At 45.6% G+C, this 19165-nt stretch overlaps 1 protein-coding gene across 1 annotated transcript in view; it reads right to left on the reverse strand.

Moving 5' to 3' along the window:
- Positions 1-19165, reverse strand: part of LIN7B (lin-7 cell polarity scaffold B) — a 42066-nt gene that overhangs the window by 20273 nt on the left and 2628 nt on the right. The window contains exons 2-4 of the mRNA XM_088443034.1: positions 15330-15448; positions 1947-2018; positions 972-1181 (exon numbers count right to left, since the gene is read on the reverse strand). Coding sequence (XP_088299160.1) covers positions 972-1181; positions 1947-2018; positions 15330-15448 — 401 coding nt within the window. The remainder of the gene's footprint in view (positions 1-971; positions 1182-1946; positions 2019-15329; positions 15449-19165) is intronic.

The following is a 19165-nucleotide window of genomic DNA, read 5'->3' on the forward strand; positions in this document are numbered from 1 at the left end:
CGATCTGATTGAGATCTGGGGAGTTTGGAGTCCAAGTCAACATCTTGAACTCTTTGACATGTTCTTCAAACAATTCCTGAACAATAAAAGCAGGGTGACAGGTCGCATTATCCTGCTGAAAGAGACCACTGCCATCAGGGAATACCGCTGCCATGAAAGGGTGTACTTGGTCTGCAACAATGGTTAGGTAGGTGGTACATGTCATAGTAACATCCACATAAATGCCAGGACCCAAGGCTTCCCAGCAGAACATTGCCCAGAGTATCACACTGCCGCCACTGGCTTGCCTTCTTTCCATAGTGCACCCTGGTGCCATCTCTTCCCCAGGTAAACGAAGCACACACAGCCCGGCCGTCCACATGATGTAAAAGAAAACATGATTCATCAGACCAGGCCACCTTCTTTTGTGGCTGCATGGTCCAGTTATGATGCCCATTGTAGGCAATTTTGGCTGTGGACAAGGGTCAGCATGGGTACTCTGACTGGTCTGCAACTATTCAGCCCCATACACAGCAAGTTGCATTACACCGTGTGCTCTAACACCTTTCTATCATAGCCAGCATTAACTTTGTCAGCAATTTGTGCTACAGTAACTCTTCTGTGGGATTGGACCAAACGGACGCTTCTTGAGTCCTGGGTGCCCTGTTGCTGGTTCACTAATCACTGCATGGCGTGAAGACCCCACAAGGGGTTAGTACCTATCAAAAGCAGCATCTGCTCTGTCCTGGTCATCCAGCTGTCACAATTTGGCCCTGGTGAAAGTTGCTCAGATCCATACGCTTGCCCAATTTTCCTGCATCCAACACATCAACTTCTAGAACTGACTGTTGACTTGCTGCCTCATAATTCCCAGCCCTTGACAGGTGCCGTTGTAATGGGATAATCATAATGTTACTCACTTCACCTGTCAGGGGTTTTAATGTTATGGCTGATACTAGTATGTTTCATGAACATGACTTGTTCTCACTCACCACCCCATTGACAGACAAGAGCTGGTCTCCGCGTTTCAGTCCTCCATGGCGATCCGCTACTCCGCCGGGAATGATACGTGAAATATATATCGGGGAGTTTTGCTCTTTTCCTCCCATGATATTGAACCCCAGACCCTCATCGGTTTTTGGGAGCTCCACGACTCGTGGATGGGCGTGGCCTTCGCTAGCGGCAAAAGCAGCAACAGTGGCCTGGAATGGACAAAATAAACCTGATTTTAGAGAGCCATTTGTTTCAGTCTCTGCTGTGTTCGTCAAATGATCTGGTAGCAGTAGACGTAATGCGCTAATGGCTAAAGAGCAATAGCAAAACAATTCTATCAAACTCACATAACACCAATGGCGAATGTGGCTACGATGAAAAAAACAACAGTGATAGCTGACGGACAGGGCACATAGGGTCTGATTCAGGTTGGATCGCAAGGCTGCGGAGGCACGCAGCTGGCTGTTTGCTTTCTGCGCATGCATTGCAGTGCGCCTGCACAAGCTAGGCACTGCGATTGGGAATACGAACGCAGCAGAAACGCAGCGGCACAAAGTAATGACTGATAGGAAACACCATTTGTGGGTGGAGAGGGGGGATGGTCGAAGGAACGCAGGCGTGGCTGTGCATTTGAACACCATTACAGGGGTGTGTATAAGTAAGCCCCTGAGATGGCATACGCAGCCAGAGGTCTAGATGGCGACAGGAAGTTTTACAGTCAGGGTCAGCTCAACCACAACTGTGCGTATTGGTCCGATGTTACCGATGTTTTCGCTGACTTGCAGATGCATGCCATGGAAAGGGGGCGACTTTATACAGTGGTGGGCGTCTTGGTATAGTGCTGAAATCTCATTCATTTGCATATTTTCGCAGCGAGCGAGTGCGTGCGAACGCAGCCTTGCAAACCAACCTGAATCAGGCCCACAGTCCATTGATGGAGACATTATGCTGTGTTGCACATGACCACAACTCACCTTGGCAGTGGCATGTGCCCTGGTTTCTGCATTACCCGCAATATCCAGGGTGTCATATAACTGCTCGTACACCTGTGTGGGAGAAGATCAGGAGGTAAAGAGATCCGTTCAGTGTGGTAAGGCAAAGCCGTCCAATTGTACACTGAATTGTGAATCATTTCAGGCACGTCATCACCAGTTTTATTAACAAATGTCTTTAGTTGTGTGAACCTTTATGAGAAATGATGCACAACGTTCTGGGTCGCACTGCACACGTGCTGGGGTACATCACCATAGTCGCACGCTGCGCGTCTTTATTCACAGTGTGATTGGCAGACATGGAGCATTTGTGGGAGGCAACGGGGAGTGTCGGCTAAAAACACAGGCGTGTCTCGTTTAGGGGGCATGTAATTTCCTGCGTCTGCGATCCCGTTCGCAGGAAACAGGGCTTCTGGCGTTTCAGTTACAGCGGCCATTTTGAATGACTATAGACTCACTGTAAGGGCCGTATTCAATTAAAGCTGAAAAAGTTTCGCTGATGACGTCATTTCGCCAGTGGAAACTTATCCCTGCTGGTGCGAAAACGCAATGTACACGGCAGAAAAGTTTTGCCTATGAATAGCTGTCGTAAAAAAGTGCACAATTGCAGATTTGGGGTGCAAAGGTGGGGAAACCACTCTGCACCCTTAGGACAGGTCTCCAAAGGTAAACTGCACTATTTAGCAGCTAATGAGAGCATTTAAGTACCCAAAATACCTTCACCAGGGCTAATCGGGGGCATCTACCATGATCCCCAATGTTAGTGCATCTTTTGGGGGGGGTGTCAGGCTGATTTCCCGAAATCTGACAGCACTTTTCGCCTGTTTGAGTTTCGCCGGGACGCGTTTTCACGTCCTTTGTAATTGAATAAGGGGATAACCAGCGATGACAGTGAAAAGTCCATCATGCGAAAAGTACGGGACTTTTCACATCTAATTGAATATGCCCCTTGGAGTCGATGTTTGCATGGTCTGCATCTGACGCTGCATATGAGTACGCAGCTGCGGAGAGATGTGATAACTCGGGTGGCAGTCTCAGTACAAGTCCTGGCTGCTCTTCCATTAGCATATTTTGACACATCGACAGCTGCGAAAATTGTAGCTGCGGGAGCATTAGCGCACAACTCTGATTCAGGCCCAATATAAACTATTTGCGCTCTGTGGTGAAAATATGACATTGTATGCAGGCTTACCCAGTAACCAGCCATCTTATGCCCTGCTGTGTCTTCGCGCTAAGTTTATATTGCCCCAACATGCCGAGATACTGAGTAATTTGTATAAGTATATATATATATATATATATATATACACACACTCTTTAAAGCTGGACTATACCACAATTATATTAAATTGGTCCTCCAGTTAATATCATATCACAGATAAAGAATTCTAATTGTTCAAATTTAAATTTTAACTATTAAAATCTTCTGACAGTGCACTGAGGGCCTGATTCAGCAAGGATCGCTATTCTGCTAGAATGCGCGCACCGCAGTTGCTAATATTAATAGCGGGGAAATGCAAATGTTTGCAATCGCATTGCGATCACAGCTTACCATAAGGATGCCCACTTCCCCTTACACACGTCCGTATACTTGGGCAATATAGCGAAATAATCGGTAACATTGAGTAACATCGAAACCATACGCACAGTTAAGGCAGGTCAGACCTCACTCAGGAGCAGCTAACTTCAGCACAAGCTATGAGGCCTCATGCGTATGGTATTACAGTGGATAATTTATGCACGCCCTTGCAACGGTTTTGCAACACACTGGCACGTCTGTGTTCACATGACCACCCCCCATCACCACCCACAAATGGCTCTTGCTGTCAATCAATGTGCTCTGGGTCTGTGTAGCCTCTGCAAATGCATTTCCCATCGCAAATACTAGTTCACGCACTGTGATGCATACACATGCACAATGCAAATTAATCGATCGATTGCGTGCGTCTTTGCTACTGCAATCTTTGCTGAATCAGGCCCTGTGTCAGTACAGTCACACAGCAGCAACATACCGCTCAGTGCACTCACACAGCAGCAACAAACCTGTCAGTGCACTCACACAGCAGCAACAAACCTGTCAGTGCACTCACACAGCAGACACATACCTGTCAGTGCACTTACACAGCAGACACATACCTGTCAGTACACTCACACAGCAGCAACATACAGCTCAGTGCACTCACACAGCAGCAACATACTTGTCAGTGCACTCACACAGCAGCAACATACCCATCAGTGAACTCACACAGCAGCAACATACCTGTCAGTGTACTCATACAGCAGCAACATACCTGTCAGTGCACTCACACAGCAGCAACATACCTGTCAGTGCACCCTCACAGCAGACACATACCTGTCAGCACACTCACAGCAAAATACCTCTCAGTGCACTCACACAGCAATAGCATACCTGTCAGTGCACCCACACAGCAGCAACAATCCTGTCAATGCACCCACACAGCAGCAACATACCTGTCAGTACACTCACACAGCTGCATACCTGTCAGTATACCCACATAGCAGCAGCAGCAGCATACCTGTCAGTGCACCCACATAGCAGCAGCAACATACCTGTCAGTGCACCCACATAGCATCAGCAACATACCTGTCAGTGCACCCACATAGCAGCAGCAACATACCTGTCAGTGCACCCACACAGCAACAGCAACATACCTGTCAGTGCACCCACATTGCAGCAGCAACATACCTGTTAGTGACCTCACACAGTAATACATTTTCAGGTCTGCAGCAGCACAGCAATCCTATGGGCCTATTTTGATGGGAGTCTATGTCTCAGGGAGGATGTTATTATAATTTGCATTTATTTTGCTGCTTATACATTCCGATTGTAATGATCTTACACTGAACATGGAGCGCTGTTAGAAGAGACAGACAGGAAATGGACCCTTCAGTTATGTCAATTATTTTTATTAAGCAGACAAAACCCCCCCACAAAACATTACACCACACATGCCTAATCTCATGGGACGGCCGGGAGGCTCCTGAAAATCAGGTAGTGCACCTGGTTGCCCAGAAAAGTAGGCGGGTACTAATTGCCTAGGCCTGCTGGAGGGGCCCAGCAGTGGCCCAGGCCAGCTTCCAAGGGGGCAAATGTCTCACTTTGCAGGGCTCAGCGCCAATTACCAACGCTGTGCATAGTATTTTCTATTGATTTTTGGCCACTCCCCCACATATGGTCACACCCCCTTCAGTTGCAGGGCCCTGCGGTTGTCTCAGGGGCCCTGCTATCTAGCTCAGGGAATGTGTATAGGGGGACTAAAGGTGCCAGGTTGTCTTAGTTTACTTATTAACATTATTAACAATACTCCCCCATAATAAGGAAGCAGCTTTGTTCTTATAAATGTTATAAAAAATGAATTGATATTTGCAGCAGACATCAGAGCTCTGGACTTTGGACCGTTTACAGATGATAATTATAAGACCCTATTTATAGCAATCGCTATATGTAGGACGGCTATTATTGCCGTTATAATAAACATCTGCATCGGGTAAGTCACTAACATCATTACAGATCACGTTACAGTTTATTCACCTAGATATTATTACTACAGGGTGTAGTTAATATCCCAGTGGACGGGATGCCGGGCGTCGAAATCCCGACGCCTGGCAAAATGCCTACGCCACTATTCCGAAGGAGATCAGGATACCGGCGTCGGCATCCGAAATGCCGGAATCCCGAACGTTAGGCCCTGGGTAAGTATCCCCCTGGGGAGATTAGGGTTATGGGGGAGATTAGGGTTAGGCACCCCCCCTGGGATGGTTAGGGTTAGGCTATGGGGAGGGGGGTTAGGGTTAGGCACCACGGTGGAGGTTAGGGTTAGGCACCCTTCAGGGAGGAGGGGGTTAGGCACCACCAGGGGAGGTAAGGGTAAAGAGGGGAGCGGGGAAGGGTTAGGGTACTTACTGCCCTTGTCAGGATCTTCACAGCATCGGGATTTATACCGACGGCTATTCAACTGTCGGCATTTCATACCCAAACCTATTACTACAGATGTGCCAGGACCCACGTGCTTGGGTTGTGTTCTAAAACCATTTTTGTGTTTTGGGTTTGGGAAACCAACCTGACAGGTTTTCATTTTGATTTTGTATCTAGATTTCCTAAGAAATAGTTAAAAACAGGTAAAACTGTGTAGTGTGGAGCTCTTTTCTGTCTTACGTTACTATATAAATCATTATCAAGTCATTTAAAGTTATTTTAAGTAAATTTTCCTATGACCCTCTCACAACTGGCCAACTACTGCTAATGTCCTTATTACAGTTAATAATAACAGAGGTATTCTGGTTGGCAGGTAGATGTGTGTGTGTATATAACTTTTCCCAAGGCCAGATTTAGCGTTAATATTGCCAGATGAGGTGGACTGTGGGCCTGATTCAGAGCCGGACACTATTTGCGGTCGTTCGTTCTGAAAAAAGGGGTGGCTATTCAAATTAACCGTTCGCTCTTTGCGGTCTGTTCACGCCTCTATGTCTGAACGAGCGAACAAAACTTGCGGTAGTTTTTTTGGAAACTACGCACCCTGGCCGCTCGCATCCTACGTCATGTCCGCTATTTATTAGATTAATCAAGTACATCGACCAGCGTATGAACTGCTCGCTATTCTTGTGGTTGGTTTTTCCTACCGCAATCATGCGAGCAGTTCTGACTATAAAATAACCCAGTGACGTGGTCAATGACGCTGCTGTATTAAATATGCACACCCATAAAACGCCCGTTTTGACCTTTAAGCACGCCTGCGTTCTAATCTCCACTCCCCGTTTTCAAGCAGCTTCAGCTGTTACCACCCACATACGCCTCCTCCTGTCACTCAAAATAGCAGGCATTCGCTATTTAGCGAACAAACGATTTTCGGCCGCACTGACTGGTTCGCCCATGCGTATTACGATCCGTATGCATGCGCAGTTGGGCAAACATCGCTCGGAGCGAACGAGCGGCCGCTTACGAGCGGCTCTGAATCAGGCCCTGTGTTACTAATTCCTGTACCTGTGATTCCAGAGAGCAGCCTGATTCAGAGCCGCTCGCAAAAAGCGAGCGCTCGCTCTGAATCAGGGCGGCCGCATGTTTTTATTTGTTCAGCCTCCTGTCCATTCCCTAAGCTGTGGGTGATCACCACAGCTTTAGCGAGTGGCCAGATGATGGTCGCGATGGTTGCGACCATCGGGCTTGCGACGAGACCCTTGTGGTAGGGTCTCATCCGTCGCAAGCCCCAGTGAGCTTCCGGCTCTAACAGAGCCGGCAGCTCACCACTGACATCACTTGTTCCTTCGGGAACGCCTCAGTTTGGCCAGCCACCCCCCCGACACGCCTACCAAATGGGGCGAGCTGTTGATCAACATCGACAGCCGGCCCTTTTGGATGTGAGCGCCGGAGCGAGTGATTTCTCGCTCGTGCACGCCGCACGTGCGCACTGCCGGGCCATCGACCCGCTTGCGAGTGGGTCTGAATCAGGCCCACAATGCGGAATCATCCTGGGACAGTTTGAGTGAGTGTGGGAACACCGTAAAATATAGAGAGCATCAGTGATCGCCTGATAATAAAATATAGAGAGCATCAGTGATCGCCTGATAATACATAGAGGATCCCTCTGGTCTCTGCAGAGCTCAAAACATAGTAGAGGAATAGAGAAATAGGCTAAAGGAGTGGAAGGGGAGGGCACTCAGGATGAGGGGTGGGGTCTCCCAGGCCATTCATCATCAGGGGACCGAATAGGACCACCTGATATTCAGCAAGCTCCGAAAATGGAAAGTTTTTGCAGTTTGCCTGCGAGCACTAGCGCCATCTTCAGATGTGGTTCCTTACTGCTACAGATGAGACCCCATAATGCTGGTAATTAATATGTGGGACACAGGAAAATCCAGACTGCAGATTGACAAAGTCCAAAAAATCCCAAAGTCCAAAAAAGGCAGATAGTAAATGGCAGATCAATAAACACAGATATCAGCGCTGGTAGTAGTCTAACGCATTTCCCTGTCATTAGACAGCTTCCTCAGGGGCAATAAAGCTATTTTCAAGCCATCTGTAGCACTTGTAAAGTCAAAGTAAGTAGAAGTAGGGACGTTAACCAGCTAGGAACATCTTCCCTGTTGCGTCATTTGCAGCGAGTTCATGTAAAGTCTTTGGAAAAAGCTGAAAAATCTGGTAAATAATAACAAGCAGTCCAGCATCAGCTAGCTCCCAGCTATAGATCCCAGCAACGGTGGCTTCTACCCTCATGGAGGAGGGGGGCTGCCGCAACCGAGAAGACTCACCCGAGGGGGACTCACCACCGGAGTAGCTACTGGCCGGGTCTCAGCACCTGCAAATTGTTGTGACAGGCGCCCACGCATGCACATTTTTACCGGCTTCCAAAGGACTGCATCGTCAGCACTCAGAGCCGGGTAGGGCTGGCTGAAAGACAGAGTAGCTGCTTCCTCCTGGAAGCCGCTCTCTGCAATAGCAGCCCGGACTGGCAGTCCCAGGTTGGAGGAGACACCTCCCCCTGAGACTGCCTGTTGTTTATCTGACTGGCAGATGGTGCTTCCAATAGGAAGCCACTGCCACTCACAGTGTAGAGAGTGCAGTCACGGACTGCACTGACTACACTGAGGTGGCGGATTTTACTGGGGGGACTGCAACCTCACAGCCCCTAGGCAAAATCTGCCACTGGATCCCAGCTCATGCAATCTCCACCACCAACACCTTCATCATCAATCTCCTCATTATTGATCAGAGGTAATCCTACTGCATCCAATTTGTGAAGGCTAACTGACTCCTCCTAGTGCGTGTACGTGACCCGGCCACTGCGATCGGGACTGCGATTGCAGACACTAAGCAGACCCATCGCATAGTGATTGACAGGAAGTGCCATTTGTAGGAGGTGAAGGGGGGGAGTAGTCGGCGAAACGCTGGCGTGCCAGTACGTTCGAACGCAATTGCAAGGGCGTGCATAAATTATTCACTGCGATGCCAAAAGCAGCTCGTGCGCTGAGGTTAGCAATTCCTGAGTAGTCATACCTTGTGCAAGTGTGTGTGATACTGCGATGGTACTCGATGTTACCAATGGTTTTGCAGTCATGCTATACATGATGGATGTGTGTAAGGTAAGGTGGGCGTCCTTGGAATAGTGATCGCAATGAATACACCCACTGGATGGGTGTATCACCTTCGCAGCATCTAACACACAACGCCAGCTTATTCACAGGCAGTCTACTCTCTGTATCACTGGCTTCACTAGGAGGCATACTGGTGTCTACCTGTTTGATAAACTCAGAGATGTCATAGCAAAATGGCCTACCTTGCTAAGACTCTCTTCAGTATTTGTCATTTTTGATAATGCATGTAACATTGTGAGAGCATTACAACTGGGTGAATTTGAACACGTCACATGTTTTGCTCACACAATAAACTTGGTGGTTCAAAATTATTTTAAAAATTAAAGGGGCGTGCAAGAGATCCTGTCTGTGGGCAGAATTTTTTTCAGACATTTTTGGCATTCAGCGACTGCATGTAGAAGATTGCAGCAGCTGCAAGAACAGTTCAATTTGCCATGCCACCAACTGCAGCAAGAGGTAGTGATCAGGTGGAATTCCACCCTTTATATGCTTCTGCGAATTAAGGAACAGCAACAAGCCTTCCAAACCTACACAACAAGCCGTGACATAGGTAGAGGATGGGAAATGTACCTTATGTACCCACATAAAACAGAGAAAATACTCTCTGTTTTATGTGGGCAACTGAAGCCATTTGTAGTAGTAACTAATGAAGTGATTTTAGACACTGCCAGCTTGGATTCAGGAGATTCCCTTAATACAACTACTGGAAAAGCAGCTAGAGAAAATGAAGGAGAAGATGAAACAGTGATTTTGCTAAGTATGTTGGACTTTTAAGTTCTTTATTTGCTTCACCAGGATCAAAGGGTTGTCAAGATCTTGTAATTAGATTACTACATTTTGGCAACCATGCTTGATCCAGGGTTTAAGTCATATGTAGTGTCTTTCTTTCCAACTGACACAGATCCTAAGAGATGCAGAGAGCTCCTTGCCAGCAAGTTGTTAGCTCAAACGGCACATGACTCAAGAACATATCCTGCAGTTTCTCCTGCAAATCTGTTGCCAGGAAAAACTGACCTTTTCCAAGAAACCCACTAGGGGTGTGGATGATGAGTCAACTCACCCAAAGTGAAACACCATTTTGACATCTGGTCAGGCTTAAAAGAATTGTCTTTAAGTATTGATACCTCTACCGTGATTCAATCTAATACACTAAGGGCCAAATGTAATAGGGTGAGAGTTTAGAAAATGTGAGAGTAAATGCTCACACTTTTTAAACTCGGCAATGTAATTGTCAGGAATGTGACCACCAGGTCCCGATGCAAAGTTTGCTCAGCGGCGTTACGTACCTCCGGTCTTTGGTTCACAGGCACTGAGCGTGGGTCCCTTCATTTCAAGTCTTCTCTTCTGTGCTGACTGATACTTCTCACGCAGTATGCGTCATCCTCCATTACTATCAGCGAGGACTCTGGTCCATGGGCGCGGCCATCTTGCTTCAGTCATGTGGTTCTGAATCTTCCAATCAAATCAGCTTCTCAGGTCTGCTGGGAATCAGTCGCCAATCAGCGACAGGCACTGCCTATATAACCTCTTCATGGATGTTCATTCAGTGCCTGTACAACTTCTCTTCAAGTCTTAGTATTTGGCTCCTGTTGCCTCCAAGTTTTGGATTTCCTACGCTTCCCTGTGTCTTGTGCTTTTGTCCAAAGACGCCACTTGGGGTACAAAACCTGGGACACCAAAGATGCTACTTTAGGTACAAAACCCGCAGCATCAAAGACGCTACTTTGGGTACAAATCCCGGAATACTGAAGACGCTACTTTGGGTATAAAGCCCGGAGCACCTAAAACGCACACCTGTGTGTTCAACCTATGTCTCCAGGACGCATCTCAGTGTTCAACACCAGGAGTTAGACGCACCTTTGTGTACTCAAGATCCACATTCTCTTCAAGCCACCAATACCAAACAGTTTATCTGGATACACTGCAGTACCTTTGACCTAAGATCCCTGCCTCGTCTAGCTGGGTTATACCCCGGTGATTATGACACAGGATTCCTTCATTTGTCTAACTGAGGATAATTCAGTGTCATCTGACTATGTGTCCTGCTGGACGCGGAGTTCATGCATCTGTACTAGTTGTCTTACTCCAGCTAAGGTGGTACTCTCAGATTCTCAGGACTTACGTGCCAAGTCATTCTTCATCCTGGATTAGTTCTGCTTCTACTCATCATTCCAATTAGTTCTTTGTTTTTTCAATAAAGCCTTGTATCCTTTACCATTAAGTTTGGGTATTATCTTATTTCTCCTATGAGGAAAAGCTATCTAAAACCTCCACAGATTCTTCTTCCACGGTCCCAGCCTGCAGTGTCTGATTCATCAAAGGAGGCCAATTTTCCAAGAGTCCTGACAGTAATAAAGTCCGAGAACATGCAAACTCGCATGTTTTTCTGACTTAAAAAACTCTCAGATGTTTTCCCATTTTGAAGATAAAACTCAACCAATGTGACAGTTTACTGCTAAACTCTCACATTTTCTAAACTCTCACCCTATTACATTAGTTCCTAAGTATCAATAGGATGGTGGAGTATTATTTTAATTACAATGTATAAATTAGCATGTCACACAGTCCTTTTGATTACTGGGAGGAAAAAAAGGCAATTTGGAGCCCCTTGTACAAACTAGCTTTGGCGTACTTAAGTTACCCACCCTCCAGTGTGCACTCAGAAAGTGTGCTTAACACAGCCGGTAACCTTGTGAGTGATCGGTGTAGGAGGCTACTTCCTCAAAATGTGGAAAAACTCATGTTCATAAAGATGAACTAGAAATTCTATGAGTGAGACATTTGCTGCCAATTGCAACAAAGTACAGAGACTTCTGTAATGGTGGATTCCAGTGGGGATGAGCTAATATTGTGTGAAGATGATGGTAACACTGATGAGGGTGATCATGATAAGGACATCTTTCCAGTGTAGAGAAGATTAACAACTCTATTAGCTGCCTTAAGCCCATTCACAGCTTATTTTGTGGGGGCCCAAACAAACCAAGCCCTTCAGCCACAAAAATGGCAGTACCTGTCACTGAACTGCTTGGTTTCTTAAACTGTGCATGTCCTTTTTAATATACAAGTGGGTGGGAGGGCCTAAGGACAATTCCATCATGGACCACTTTTCCTTTCATTATGGGCTGTTTGTGGGCATTTGTGACAGTCCTTTTTGCATAGACAAACATTTTTATTGGTTATTGCTCTAACACATAACTAATTTGCAACACATTTTTAACCAGATATAATGTGGTGCCTCACAAAATATAATAAAAAATTAACAGAATTATGTAGCATATTGAGTATTATTTACTAATATCAACAAGAAGATATAAGGCCATGTCTCAATTAAAAAAATGTTAACTAATTAATCGCTCATTCTTTTTTACCTGACTTCCAGTACATATTCCATCATCATTTCCCTGTACTGCCCTTGAGCCTATGAGCTAGTTCCCCTCAGACTCTCTGGTGCACCTCATAAATGTACTACAAGGGTTGTTACCCAATTGGGAATGAGGGAGGAGGAGGAGGGGTAGTATGGACAGCTTCTCTTGCAACCCTTGTCAGGAATCCTTTGCTATATTAACAACAACATTTTATTCTTTGATGGCCTTTTCTTTTCTCAATTTCTGAAAACAGATCTTGCAAGATCACGTCTCAAATTATATTTTCTTAATCAATAAATCAATCAATAAACCAACCAACCAAACAACCAACCAACCAACCAACCAATGCTTTACCCGCCTTCCACTACATACTCAAATTCAATTTCCCTGTACTGCACTCAGGCCTCTGAGCTAATTCCCCTTATTCTCAAACTCTCTGGTGCATCTCATAAATGTACTACAGTGGTTGTTACCCAATTAGGAAGGAGGGACGGGGGGCAGTGTGGCCAACTTCTCTTGCAACTCTTGCTAGGAATCCTTGGCTATATTAACAACAACATTGTATTCTTTTACGGCCTTTTCTCTTCTTAGTTGCTGAAAACAGATCTTGCAAGAGCACGTCTCAAATTACATTTTCCATTTTCTTAATCAATCAATCAATCAACCAACCAACCAATGCTTTACATGCCTTCCATTACATACTCCACCTCCATTTCCCTGTACTGTCCTTAGGCCTTTGATCTAGTTCTTGATTATTGAAAACATTCTTGGTTTCTTTGGGGTCATATAGTTTATTAAACTGCCATCCTATCTGCCACTGCTGGGAATGTTTCATAGATCTTCTATATTCATTTAAACTGCTGTGTGTTTGTGCTGCTGCTCTGTTGCTTAGTTTAGCCAGCTAGCCTTTGACCAATGTTGGTGAACAATATTGTAAGCTGTGAGGTGGTCAAAATTGACTGGAAATGATTGGAACTTAATGCTATTGAGGTTATTAAGACTGTATGGACAAAAAAACAAGCCCAAAGTACATGATTGTAGCTGTGTATATATGTATATATGTGTGTATATATATATATATATATATATATATATTTAATACAGCTGTAGAGTCACTGAAGGGGAGGATACAAGAGGGTGGATCACTGGTGACATGGCCTGTGCTAGGGAAGAAAAAGAGAAGGGAGGTCCCTGTCTGCAAGAGCTTACATACTTATGAGAAGGGAAAAACAGTTAAAGGGTGAACTAGAAAAAGACAAGTGGTGGAGAGTTGGAGAAGAATCGATTTAACCCCTTTGCTACTAAGGACAAGCCTGACTCATCCGTTGGATAGACCTTGAAATTGCAGAGGACGTCAGCCTCGTCCTCTACAGCAGTGGCAGAAAAAAAATATTTTATCTGACAACCAGTTGGGACTCCCAGCAGCTGCCAGACTGGTCTGAGAAGAGCCACCGGCATGCACACAACAGTCACTTTTGTAAAAAAATAAAATAAAAAAATAAAAAGTATGGGGAAAGGATAGTAAGAAAATTTGTCTCCCTAACCACGGTGCCTAAAAAGATGGCAGACCCCACTTTTAAATGAGGTGCCCCATGATGGAACCCCTTTGTGCTTATTGTCTGGTGATCAGCTTTGATCACCAAACGGTACCCAGCTCTACATAAAACATCCGTTGTCTTTCTATGGGCGGGTGGACACTATGTGGCTGATTATGTCCAATACAGCAGCTATACATTTGGGGCACCCACATTTGAAAGAGAGGATAGACGACTGCGGCACAAAGGTGAACAAGGAAGAAGAGGCGAATAGAGTATTATGTTATTATATTTGGGTCTTCATTTATTATAAAGGTATGTTTTAATAAATCTGCTGTGGCCTTTCTGGCCCAACCATTCGTGCGTGTTATTTAATTCTTAATGACTGTAGTAAAACCTGCAACCTTACCTAATAAAATGGTAGGAATTACCTATGTCCTTACCCACATTACACCCTTTCCTGTACAATGAGTAATGGATGCTGAACCAGCCACGTGACTTTTCCACGTTTCTGTGCCACTTGCCAGAAAGAATAAAACACTGAATGCACTACTATAACTTTATCTGCACATAACTAAAAGCAACCACGTGTAGATATGATCAGGGCCAGCCCAATGGAAGATGCGGATGTGGGTGCAAGGGGTCCATCTGCATAGCTGGATGCCAGGGGCGGTGGGGGTAATATGGGTAGTGATATGGCTAGCACATTGGGGCACCCTGTTTTCTGCCTACATATTCTACCACTTCCTGTTTGTGGTATTGATGAGTGGGCACGACATGGTATAATATTTTCATATGAAATACTGATAACAGGGGTGGAAGGCTATATTACTGGGCCCCATAACAAAATTGTGAAGGAGACCTGGCGATGGCTCCATGTTCCTGCAGTCCCAGCTTTGCTCTCCTGAGTAAGTGAATGTGTATGTGTAGAGGGAGCTACCTGCACATGAGTACTGTAGTCTGTAAGGGTGTCCTGCAAATGCTGTGGGCTGACAGGAGAAGATAGTGGGTGCAGGCAGCGGATGAAGCCACAGCCATGCAGGAAGTACAGTGACCATGGACCTCCCTTCACTCTCAGGCCCCATAGCCGGCACACTCTGCAATAGCTGTAGTTCCACCACTGATAGAAAGGAATGCTGAAAGCACTGATCACATGACTAGTCAGAAGGTTGGGGATGGATATACTATACTAAACACACAATTTATGTCCTGCTGCAAGTTCCTTGCCTTCCATTGCACCACTCTATATATTTCTTACTATCGGCATAGACAGGCTTTGTGGGAGCCAGGTTGGCATTTTTTGCCTCTACGGACATAACATCCCCCCCTGTGTGTGTGACAGACAACACACTGACCTCTCTTATGGCCGAGCAGAACTTGCTCTGTAGGACACGTTGCAGGGCTTGCAGCTTCTGTGGTGGCACTTCCCCGCTTCGCTGCAGTCTCTCTAGTAGCTCAATCGCACGGGACACATCTATAAGACATGAAAAAACACAAAACTTCGAAAGAGAGGTCAAGTGGAGGTGTTTCCCATAACGACCAATCAGGTTGTAGCTGTCATTTATCTAGTACATTCTAAATAATGATGGCTATGATCTGATTGGTTGCTATGGGCAACACTTTCACTCCTTTGTAGAAGTTATCCCAATATTGAAGTTTACACTGTAGGAAGACTTTGGCCTAAAATATATTCTATTTTCCCATTACATTTGCTTTAGTGACTTTTTATTTTCTGTCATTCTCTCACTAACATATTTGTATCACAAAGCAGTGTGTGTAACTGGGTGTACACCATACTTACCTACTCTTCTGGAAGCTGTGGGAGACTCGCAATCTTTGGGTAGTCCCCCGCACCGCTGGAAGAGTTGGTGGATCCCCCGCATCTTGTCCACTTCCAAGTGAGGTGGGCAGGATGGGGAGATAGCACCGTGAAGCGCTGGTCCATAGGGAGGGGGTGGGGTTAAAATGACACATATCACTTTACTTTAGCCCCATTTCCTTCCCATGGACCAGGGATTCGCTGCAGTTTTCCACGATAGGTGTGGCCTAGGGAGGCCTCCCCCAAAGTGGTCAGCAACAATCCCTCTCCTGGAGAGGAGAAATTAAAAATAGGCAGGTGTGGTGTATGCCAAAATGCAGGAGGATAAATGCTTCACTTATGGATAGTATGCAGTCGGGAAGCCGGCACCCCTAATCCCGACAGCCGGCTTCCCGACTGATTAATCCCGGCGAGGGTTAAATGACAGGCGTCTAAATCTAGACGCCTGCCATTTTACTGACGCCGGGAGACCGGCGCCCGACATCCCGATCGAAGGGACGCTGGGTGCAGATAGCCGTGGCGGGGGGGGTTAGGTTTAGGGTTCCCGGGGGGGACTTAGGGTTAGGCACCCCCCCCCCGGGAGGTTAGGGTTAGACTAGGGGAAGGGGGGGTTAGTGTTAGGCTCCCCCGGGGGGGAACTTAGGGTTAGGCACCCCCCCAGGGGACTTAGGTTTAGGCGGCAGGGAAGGGGGGTTAGGTTTAGGCACTTAGAGGGGGAATTAGGGTTAGGCACTGGGGGGGAGGAAGGTTAGGGTTAGGCTCCCCTAAGGGAGGGTTAGGGTTAGGGGGTAGAATTAGGTTAGACAATACTTACCTTGGAAGATCGGGATTTCCTCCTCTGCCGGGATACCGCTGTAGGGATTCCAACCACCGGGCATGGGTCCGGCGGTAAATCATTCCGTATCCTTATGGATTCACAGAGTATGAATTGAGGAAGAAATGTGCCCAGCCTGTTCAACTTCTAGTATTTATCCTTTAACAAGCAGATTGAAAACTCCATTCTGTACAATTATTAATATGTGTTAGCAGCATAGTTACTTTAAAAAAGGTGGTTTTAGTATTCCTTGGATTGTACATAAGGTGCACCCTTATTTTCAGGATACTCAGCCCCACAGTTTAACATCTAAGGTGCCAATTCAATTAGGGGAATGTGCCGTCGAACATCACACAATGGAAACTCTGCATCAGCTCCAATATGTAAAAAAAAAATTATTTAATGTCAAATAAAGTTATGTTTAAAGGTGCATACAAAAAATTTATTATCCAATGCGCTATTATTTGAAGCAGCCAGTAGGGGTTGTCAGTCCCGATAAATATATATTATATACAAAGATGTATACCGGCGCTGAATTAAAGTTGCTGTGTTTAGTTAAAACATAGACAAGTGTGCAATTGATCACATTTATTTCATCATATACATATTAAAATATTTATACCATAGATAGAGTGTACCCTATAGTTAGGGAGCAATAAATACAATATCCAATATATCGCTAATAAGGGACTAATAAATCCATGGGTAGGACACTATCGTTGGGACTGTTGTAAAATTCCACAAGCAGGGTCCAGCAAATATTTACCAAGTGAATTGTCCTGATAGCTCAGTCCAGATGGTAGCTCCTGTGTCCAAATCCTGTTGGTTAAATATTTGCTGGATCCTGCTTGTGGAATTTTACAACAGTCCCAACGATAGTGTCCTACCCATGGATTTATTAGTCCCTTATTAGCGATATATTGGACATTGTATTTATTGCTCCCTAACTATAGGGTACACTCTATCTATGGTATAAATATTTTAATATGTATATGATGAAATAAATGTGATCAATTGCACACTTGTCTATGTTTTAAAGGTGCATACACACGTAACGATTTTGTAACCAACGATTTTCTGTCAGATTTTCTGTCAGATTTTCCCTTGAAAAAGTGAAAGATTTTTTTGAAGTGTAATGAACGATTTTTTGAGCGATGAACGAATAATGTTACTTTCCTTAATGAAAATCGTCATGTTGGACAGTCTGAAATGGACGATGAACGATAATTACAAACTACAAATGGGAGTGCGCATTTGTGATTATCGTTCATCGTTATAACTCATAAACTGAACGATTTCTTTGAACGATTTAATGATAACGATGTCGTTATTGACAAACCGTTGAGAGAGTGTCGTATGCTATGAACATGAAACACTTATGGTTAGTAAGCTTGGCCAGCAGCAAGGTATCACCAATAATATGATGCTGATGTTGAGAACGATACTGTGGTTTTGATGCAATAACCCCGCTGCACTGACAGCTGTATGACGGGAATGATGTTTCTTCTTTAGGAGCAAATGAGGCGCGAATCAGTTCTGACCACCTGAGATAATACACAGCAATGGAATAAGACTGTAGGGGTTCGGTCACAACCCACGCACATGGCTCAGTGATCACAGCAGCCCAGTGACTGCATTTCAGAGGAGCGATGGACAGAACGGAACAAAAAGAAACTCTTATTATACGATGAAATGGCAAAACACAGATGAAAAGCTGCTTTGTACCTCACCCATATTTCATGTGCCCTGTCCTACATACCTCAGTGGCATCATGTAACAAAAGGCCAATTCCTGCCATCTATTATTTGTACATATGAGGCAGAAACATACTACTCACCATATTTACACTTGCCAACTCTTCCGCAATGGCCGGGAGGCTCCCGAAAATTGGGTGGTGCTCCTGGCCCCCCAGCAAGAGAGGGCAAGTCTCCTGGTTCGAGGGCCATCGGATGAAACTCCCTCCCACCTATAAATCAATGACAATATCAGTCCCTTAAGCTGTCTTCATTACATGCCTACACTTCTGGGAGAATGACTGGGAGACTGACACATTTTGGAAAGTCCCCTCGGACCCCTAGGAATTAACTGTTATTTGTCAAACACGGCCTGTAACATGACAGGAGCTGATTGGTTGGTACTTTATCACTCTCCACTTTATCTCTTGCCAAGGTTTGATACATCTCCCCCTTAATGTCATCAAGCACTGCCTCCATTGTGGAACAATGACATATTGTGCAGGGAAAGGTGGGGATTGTGTCATCATGCTCCCCGCATTTGCCCCTCTGGCATATCAAGGGGATATTTAAACAGTATGTGTCAATGCAGACCTCCCAAGGGTGAGAGACAGGCATTCAGGGCCCAATTCAGACCCGCTCGCTAGATGCGTTCGCACGCAGCCAAAGTATGCAAATCCCACGATCGCACGGCAAGGCAGTAGCACGCCCACTATGTCTTAGCGTGTGATCGCGGTGTGTATTTAGATGCCCATCGGGGCCTCTCTTAAGACGCCCACTTTCCATTAGTGATGCATGTCATCTCCAGGAAGTCTATGCAACAAT

This window comes from Taudactylus pleione, unplaced genomic scaffold (assembly GCF_031769625.1).
Source record: "Taudactylus pleione unplaced genomic scaffold, aTauple2 ptg000324l, whole genome shotgun sequence".
NCBI classification, from domain to species: Eukaryota; Metazoa; Chordata; class Amphibia; order Anura; family Myobatrachidae; genus Taudactylus; species Taudactylus pleione.